General features: G+C 44.5%; 1 protein-coding gene across 1 annotated transcript in view; it reads left to right on the top strand.

Annotated features, from left to right (window-relative positions):
* nt5dc1 (5'-nucleotidase domain containing 1) overlaps window positions 1–8,836 on the top strand; it is a 78,813-nt gene extending 69,977 nt beyond the window's left edge. Inside the window, exons 10-12 of the mRNA XM_024290938.1 lie at window positions 854–1,027; window positions 2,447–2,615; window positions 6,193–8,836. Coding sequence (XP_024146706.1) covers window positions 854–1,027; window positions 2,447–2,615; window positions 6,193–6,305 — 456 coding nt within the window. The 3' untranslated portion in view covers window positions 6,306–8,836. The remainder of the gene's footprint in view (window positions 1–853; window positions 1,028–2,446; window positions 2,616–6,192) is intronic.

Raw genomic sequence — 8,836 nt, 5'->3', positions numbered from 1 at the left:
TTATTGAGTATAAACCCCTGTTGTATTTAATGCTAAACTTTATTTATATTGATTATGTTTTATTTTATTTATTTATTTATTTTTCTTCGCTATTGGACCGGACAATGCAACAAATTATGCAAGTTTGGTATCAAAGCGTTCAGCATGTTAAGGACATTAATGCTACTGAGGATTTTAAGGCTTTTTTGGTCTAATTTTGAGTTAAGTTAGTACTTTAATAAAATGCTAACTTTTTAGCTAGCTTGATATCAACTGAGGTTTTTTTTTTTGGCTAATTCTGAGTTAACCTGGTATTTTAGTAATGTTTTAGTTTTTTTTGCTAATTTGACATCTACTGAGGTTTTGGGGGCTAATTCTGACTTAAGCTAGTAATGTGCTAGCTTTTTAGCCAATTTGTCATTTACTGAGGTTTTTTGGGATGATTTGGAGTTAAGCTAATATTCAAACTAAATTGCGATTTTTTTTTTTTATTAAGTTCTTTAAATTCTTTGTGCACTTTCTGTAAACTATGCAAGTTTTGTATAAAACCTTTTAGCACATTCATGATATTATTCAGGAATTAAAATAAATTTCTTCAGCATCTTCAGCGACCAGATTCAGCAAAAAGCATTCACACTAACATTTTCGAAGGTAATGCATATTTTCTAGTCTGAACATGTTTTCAAACCTGGTGGGTTTAAAGTCTTTAGAGATTTTCGGGAGGTGAGCTCCTGATTGTCAGTCAAGGAATGCAGCTGATCTAAACCTGCTCCTGCTTGCTATTCTCCACGTGTAGCAGTTATATAACAGAGGAGGAGAAGGAGGCGATGAGGAGCTGAGCTTCTTTTCATTCATGTTCCTGGTTTCTGTGCAGGTGGCGTATTTTGGGGACAGTATAAGGTCGGACATGTTCCCTGCGAGGACCTTTGCCGATTGGGAGACGGTGATGGTTGTGGAAGAAATGGAGGGGGAGAGCGTCCCGAGAAGTGAAGCTGCTATGGCCAATGAGGCTCAAGCGGAGCCGCTGGAGAAAAGGGGAAAGTTTGAGGTAAGTTCAAGGAGGCAGCTGTTTCTGTTTAACTGCCCCATCCCCCAACCAGCCCTCAACCCCCCAGGCCCGGCCCGCAACCAACACAAGCCCGAGTTCTAGATACCTCCTCTCCCAAACAGTTCATCAAAGAGTTAACATCTGTTTCCAAACGGTGTCCTAAATGTACTCTGGCGGGTGAAAAAAGCCAACGCTGTTGACATTTGGGGTCATTTGTGAGTCCGTCTGTGTTTGGTCTAATGAAAGCAGGCACAGTCACAGCGAGACGGGATGAAGGACGGTCTGTTGCACCACATGACAGCAGCTTTGCTCCAGAACATAGAAGCAAACAGGAAAGCCAGTGACGTGCAGGAGGCTCGGCCCTCCCAGCAGAGCGCTCCGAGCAGCAGGATGTTCGCTTCAAAAACTCTGCAGTCAGCGCTTTTTGTTGCTTGCAAATCTAGGATTGCACTTCCTCTTTCCCCAACCAGAGCATGGTTGACGTCCTCTGCTTCTGCTGAATGATCAAAATCCAACTCATATCAAACACTTGTTTTTACGCAGATAAAACATGAACAATCAGTGAGGAATTTGAACCTTTAAGATGTTTAATTTCATGACTTCTAAAATGCTGACTTGTTATTGATACAATCTAATAATTATAGTAAATACGATTCTGATGAGCAGGAAATGTATTTACATTTACACCAGGAAGCAGTTTGATCAGCTGGATAGCTCTGATATTGCTGACATTTTTGTTGCACAAGTAATTTTAGATTGGGGATGGGCTGTAAGCTAGCAGAAGAGTGTAAACACTGAGATATTGGGATATCAGCAGAGGCTTACTTTCACGCCAACTGTCCACAACTTTCTGAGGAACTCCTCCCATTTGGCAGAAACTATGTCCTAGAAAGCAAAAAAGTTTTCTTGATTTTGGTTTAAAACAAAGTAGCGATTAAATGACCACTGAGAACACTTTAAAAATGGTTCAAAAGATGATTGAAGCGGGACTAAATTCATGCAAAGAAAGCATTGAATTTTCAATAGGCTAAGCATTCATTTGGGATGAAATCAGGATGAGCCTAAAGGGAATGAAAAACAAAACAGAGACATGAAAAAACATCATTGAAGCACCAATGGATCGTCTCTTTCATCATCTTCATGTAGAGAACTCGTTCTAATTATTGTTCTGCAACTCTGCCTAACACATTATGAATCTTTATAGTGCAACTTTTCATGCTCATTTGCTTTCGGCCAGTAAATCATCAGATGCTGCACAAATGACTGAAAGGAAAGAGGATGATTCTGAGCAGAAAGGATGTGTTATCATTATAATAATAATTTCTGTTTCAGTTCCATTTAATGCCCACTTCCTTTAATCAGATCTGCTTTAGTCTGAAGATGAACCAGTATCTATCTGACTGTGCACGAACTTTGCAGGAGCAAGGCATGAAGTCCCCCTCAGCTGTGTCCAACCAGTGGGGGTCCTACTTTGTTGACATGCACAGAAGTGATGGAGAAGACGACGAAGCCCAGAAGCTGACCTGGTGCTGCCACTGCATTCACAAATACAGCACCATGGCCATTCCCAGCGTGGAGCACATAGCAGGTTTGAGACAGGAGAGCTGAGGTGGATCTGCCCATCAAAGCAAAAATTGAAACAAAAACAGTAAGAATTTGGTGCATGTGTCATCAAAGTGTCCTTCACTCATGAGGACTACATGATCATGTTGTTGTAACAGTACAAGTACAGGTAATGAAGTTGCAGTTTTTGTTGATGGGGAGATATGGAGAAGGCAAAATACATAAGGGGTTTAGCGGTGGCAAAAAACAAACGTACGTATGCCTATACTCCGCTCTTGAGGGGGGAAGAATGCAGGTGTTGAAAAAACAAGACCCAGCTATACAAGCAAGAGCACAAGACCAGAACAGTACATGTGAAATGAGCTGTTAGGACCAGGCATTAGGGAGAAAGAGACCCACCAGGGCACTGCTCTAGTGGGCTGCAGCCATACAGGGCGCTGTCTGCTCCAGGCTACTCACCAGAGGAAGTGTGTATGTTTACTGAAGTCAAGTTAGGCCTAAGCAGACAGATACAGCAGATGTCAACCTTCACATCCAACCCACATTTCATTCAGCTAGGAAGCAGATTTGGTTTTGTGGATTTAGAGAAGGTGTTTGACCGTGTTCCCTGTGGTGTCCTGTGGAGCGGGCTCTGGGAGTAAGCCTGGTCCTCATAGCCAGCAGTAAGTCAGACCTGGTCCTGATAGATGGACTCCTGCAGGGCTGCCCTTTTTCACCGGTTCTGTTCATAACCTTATGGACAGAATTTCTAGGTTCAGCCAGGGGCCGGAAGGGGTCTGGTTTGGGGACCACAGGATTTCATCTCTGCTCTTTGCAGATGATGTTGTTCTTTTGGCGTCATGGAGCCAGGACCTCCAGCATGCATTGGAGCGGTTTGCAGCCGAGTGTGAAGCGGCCGGGATGAGGGTCAGCACAGCTAAATCTGAGGCCATGGTTGTAGACCAGGGAAAGGTAGCTTGTCCTCTCTGGGTGGGTGGAGTGCTTCTGCCTCAGGGAGAGGAGTTTAAATATCTTGGGGTCTTGTTCACGAGTGAGGGAAGATTGGCAGGCGGATTGGAGTGCACTGGTCCGTTGTGGGCCAGCTGAGGCAGAAAGAAAAGCTCTTAATTTATCAGTTGATCTTTGCTCCAGTACTCGCCTATGATCATGAGCTCTGGGTCATGACCGAAAGAACGAGATCCCGACTACAATCGCTTGAAATTAGTTTTCTCCAGAGGGTGGCTGGGCCCTCCCTTAGAGATACGGTGACCTGGAAAGAGCTCAGAGTTGAGCCACTTCTCCTCCACATTGAGAGAAGCCAGTTGAGGTGGCTCGGGCATCTGGTCCGGATGCCTCCTGGACGCCTCCGTGGGGAGGTGTCCCACTGGGTGGAGGAAGACCCAGGACACGCTGGAGAGACTACGTCTCTCGGCTGGCCTGGGAACGCCTCTGGGTCCCCCCAGAGGAGCTGGAGGAAGTTACCGGAGAGAGGGAAGTCTGGGCATTTTTGCTTAGACTGCTCCCCCCGCGACCCGGTCCTGGATGAGCGAAAGAAGACAGATGGATGGCTGTGTGCATGGCTGGTCCAGCAGAGACTGAGGTGATTTTTAATGGTCAAAGTTCTGCACAATTTAGACCAGTCTCCCTTTAATTTGAGCAGAAAGTCTCTCCAAGTTGGTAACCATTTTCCACACAAGTTCAAGGGTCGCCAGTGCTCTGTCTATCTGGACAGGTGAGGCACAGCCCCTTTGATCAGTTTGTGAGTCTGCAGTCCGTTGCTTCCGTCCACAAAGCTCCAATAGCTTGCCACTAACTGTTTTTTTCCGCTTGCAGACTATACGATAATTCAGAATTAGGAATCCAAATAGATACACATCTTCTACAGACAGCTGGGCCAGACACGTCAGCCTCCACTTGCCCCATGGATCGTTGGTGTATCCAACCATGTGGGTTCCGTCCAGGCTGGAGGAGTCTGCTGGAAAAAATGTTGTCAATCGAATTGAAAGACCAGCTGATCAGATGCAGAAGGGTGTACAAGAACGACAAACACAGGCTCAGAGGGAGAACAGGACAAAAGCCTAGAGTGACTAGAACTTTAGCTAAAAAAAAAGGACTAAATGTCTATTTTTTCTGTCTGTGCCCTATCTGTAAGGGAGGGCTGCACGGCACATGTGTGGCAACCAAGTGAATGCTTTATCGCAGATTGATGTTAAACACGCAGCGGTTGGGGAGAAACCCTAATAAATCCCCACTTCAAACACTCAGCCTGCTTCTTCTGCATCACAAAAACATTAGTGAAAATCAAAAACAGCAATTGTGTCAAACACAGATGGGGAGTCAGGCTATGGATCAGCTCCAACCCTTCAGCTCTGAGCTGCAGAGCCTTTGGGAATATGTTGTCACTCTTATGCAACTTTGAGCCTCAAGCTCTTGATGCCACATTTAGCTCACCTACCCGAACAATACTTTCTCTTTCAGACATCTTACCCTAACATATCTGTATTGTTCCCTATGGCGGTCTTAGTGGCCTTCCTGCACCGTTAACTGTCCTGCAACTGGGAACCACTATAACTGTGACGCCGTTGTGAAGGCCGTTTTAGGCATAAAGTGAATTAAATTCAATGAGTATTGACTTTTAAAAGACATTAGCTTATAGTTTGTATGGGAGGCACATTTAACAGCATTGATTTTTTTATACAGTATTCATAGGGAGTGTTTATGTAATATCAAGTATCCCAAAATCTGATAAACAAATTAGCCACAAAACCAGCTAGAAAGAGAAGCAATGAAATGATCCTTTAGCTGTTTGCTTTAGTTTTCTCTCCTGGCTTTCTGCCATCCTGCTTTGAATTCAGTTTATTTGGATATTTATCTGTCCCTCTTCACTGTCACTGCCTTTTTTTTTTGCATGACTGTATTTGTATTGAAGAGTGATGCAATGAAACACTGCAACAGGCATGACTGTGCAATAAATCCGGGTTTGGTACTTCTGAGGATTTCTTCTGATGTCCCATTCTGGATGTTCTTGATCTGAAGGAGAGACCATTCACACTGAGCTGCAAAATATTGACTTGGGGGCCGTAAATGGCCCTCAGGTTACCAGTTTGAGTTTGCTTTACAGATTTTGAGGTTATAGTAATTGTCATGTTTTCTGTACCTCTCCTATCAAGTGTCCATGCTTAGACTGTGGTGTGGATCCTTCTCCTTAAAATGGAAAAAGCTGTTTCCCACATGCTTTTGGAGAAAGCTTTCAGGTCCACAGAGCGTGAAGTTGGGGTTTGTTTACAGCTATTATGAGATCCAGGCTGATCTCTTTACCCTCCAGTAATAGAGAGGCTGCATACCTTGACCTGAACAAAATCACGTCTCATCATGGAATAACCAATGTTCCTGATTGCTTTCAGCCACACTGAGTCTGAGATGAATCTCCTCAGATTGTTTTGTTTTTGTGTTGAAGGATCCACACTGGTGTCATGTCAGATTAGCTTAAATCCAAATTTACCGTAGTTGTTGTTTTTTCCAGATTTCTGGTAATGTCCTTTTAATCTAGGTACTTTTTATGCTAATCATAAAAAGAACTTACACTCTGCTGTTTTTCTTTTGTTGGATTTTATGCGGTCTAGATCTTCCTCTGGATTACAAATTCCCCAGGTTTTCCCCGGACAAGCCCTACACCACCGGCTACTACCCCAGACCTCCAGATTCTGTGCTGAAGAGATGCAAGAATGTGTCATAAAAAAAATGAAGAAAAGCAAAAGAAGAAAGTCCTCCCAACCCCTTCTGCCTCAGGAGAGGAAGGTGCCTCCTTATTTCTGCCTGTAGTTTTTTTTTTTTTCCACGTGACCCTCACCATCATCTGTGGAGCACAGGAAGCATGCGTTCAGAGAAACCATGTGAATGTAAACCACAGTAACTGTAAGGAAAGTGTCCCATACTCCAGTGTGCCGTACGTGTGTGCTGCATTCAGTAGTGGTATACTCTTCACTCTGACTTTTGTGTGTGCGCTCATCTGTCGTTTTGAATCCTCTAAACTCTCTGAAATGAAGCGTTTTACCTCAAGAGCAGAAATCAAGTAAAGCCAGTCACGTCGTTCCTCAGTGTATTTCTGTACAACACTCTTACTGTGAAGATTTTTCTTTTCATTATTCATCACTCGTACTTTCTGATTGCTCTGCTGGTGAGCCCTCGTCATGTTTGTGGATCTCCACTATTGCTAAAGATTTAGCACAATATCGTCTTTTGTGTTGGGTGTTCCAGAAAACTTTGGGAAATAGTATTAAGAACAAGAAGAAGAAGAATGAAAACTATGCTAGCTGTTCTGTGTGTTACTTTTGATGCAGCTGTGACCCGTGTTCTGTGAGTGATTCTTTAAACCCCTGTGCTTCATATATGCTCTAACCGACTTCTGAATGGTCCTGTGGGATTGAGCAGTCGTGCCATCCATTGAGGAGAAAGCTCCATTTGTGAAGGTCGTCTGGTTGTTGTCAATACAGGTCAAAGTCAGCTTTCATCTCAGTACGTAGTTGCAGGATTCACAAGGCTCACCGCCACATAATAACTGCTTGAAATGTTACAGCAACTGAGATCCACGACAAACAGCTCCTGAAGAGACTGATTAAGCTGCTGAAAATGGCTGAGGAGCTTTCTGACATCTCAAACATAGAAGAGTCCTAGCCAGTAAGGCATGGTGGGCCCCAAATGGTTTCAAAGTGGGCAGAAAATGTGGGCCCCAAACGGGCTTGTCCACAGTTTCTGTGGTGGTCCCAGGTGTGTTTGCCTTCATTGGCTTAAGTGGACACTCAGTGGGTAGGCTCGCTACGCTATCCAGCCGCCTGGTGGACATCAGAGCTCGCTACAGTGGAACTCGCTATCTTGCTACAGCAGAGCTTGCTAGCTTGATAAGGCGGAGCTTGCTAGTTCGATACAGTGGAACCCACTATCTTGCTACAGTGGAGCTCACAACAGTGGTGCTTGCCAGAGCTGGCTAGCTTGTACAGTGGAACTCACTAGCTCGATACAGCGAAGCTTGCTAGCTCACTAAAACGAAGTTTGCTACAGCGGATCTCGCTAGCTCAACAGAGCGGAGCTTGCTACAGCAGAGCTCGCTAGCTCATACAGTGGAGCTGGATAGCTCACTGCAACGGAGTTGGCTAGCTTGCTACAATGGACCTTGCTAGAGCGGAGTTGGCTAGCTCGATACAGCAGAGCCCGCTAGGATGCTACGCCACCCACTGGGAAAGCTGGCTAGCGTAGCGAGCTAACCCACTGAGTGGCCACTTAAGCCAAAGTGGGCAAACACAGATGGAGCGACCACGGAAACTGTTTGACATTAAACAAGCATAAAGAAAAGTTGATCATATAGACCTGAATAGGTGAGGAACGGAAGATGAATCTACTCATCTGAAAAACTAAAAATCATGGGCTTTAGTGGGATAGGTAGCGCAAAAATACACATCAAGGCAGAGGGACCCCCTAATGATCATGTGGCTGAAACACACTGGGAAGGGCATGAAAGGCCTCCCCACGTGTGGCTCAAACAGCTCAAGCTTTCATCGAGGATCCTCTGACCTGCACTTTTATGTAATTTGATGAGATTGAACTGAGGTGTGTAGATCAAACTGGATTTGATCTGGTTTAGCTCAAACTGGTGTCTGTGAGGGCTGGTGTCCAGCTGCTTTTGCAGATATGTTTGGGCCATCAGAAAATTGTCTGACATCCATGGGAAGCTGAAAGAGCAGAAAAGTAGTGGGAAACGTCATCTGACAGACGGCAGCTGTTAGCGTACCTTTTAAATTTTTCCTCCCATAAACTGATGTTCTGAGAGGTCCCCGTCCTGCAGGGATGGTCATTCTGCTACATAACCGTCCCATTCTGTCTTAGTTCTCAGCTGCTTCCACATCACATCTGTCTCCTTACAAATCTGTCAGAGATGATTCAACGTTCTCCTTTCAGTGAATCACAGATTGAGATGTTCCTCCAGGGTGGCCAGCATCTCTCATGTCTGGAGACAGCACCGTTACAGCAAGCAGGGCGGGTGGAATCAGACATCCAAAGTCAATACTGGTTTGTGCTGTGTGTGCAGGTTTGTGTGTGCATACAGTTGTGATGATTGTACTCTTCTTTTGTCATGGAATCATTTGCACATTTGCCTTATGTTCGGTTCATCTGTGGTCTTTAAGATCTTCAAAACAGGGAAACTTTGGTTCTGTGTTCAATGATGAGGTACTGTCAAAGAAATAAAATGTTTTACGATTTTCTTACATAAGA

This window comes from Oryzias melastigma, linkage group LG24, assembly GCF_002922805.2.
Source record: "Oryzias melastigma strain HK-1 linkage group LG24, ASM292280v2, whole genome shotgun sequence".
NCBI lineage: Eukaryota > Metazoa > Chordata > Actinopteri > Beloniformes > Adrianichthyidae > Oryzias > Oryzias melastigma.
Note: the sequence above shows the minus strand (reverse complement) of the source record. Positions and strands in the feature narration are given on the sequence as shown.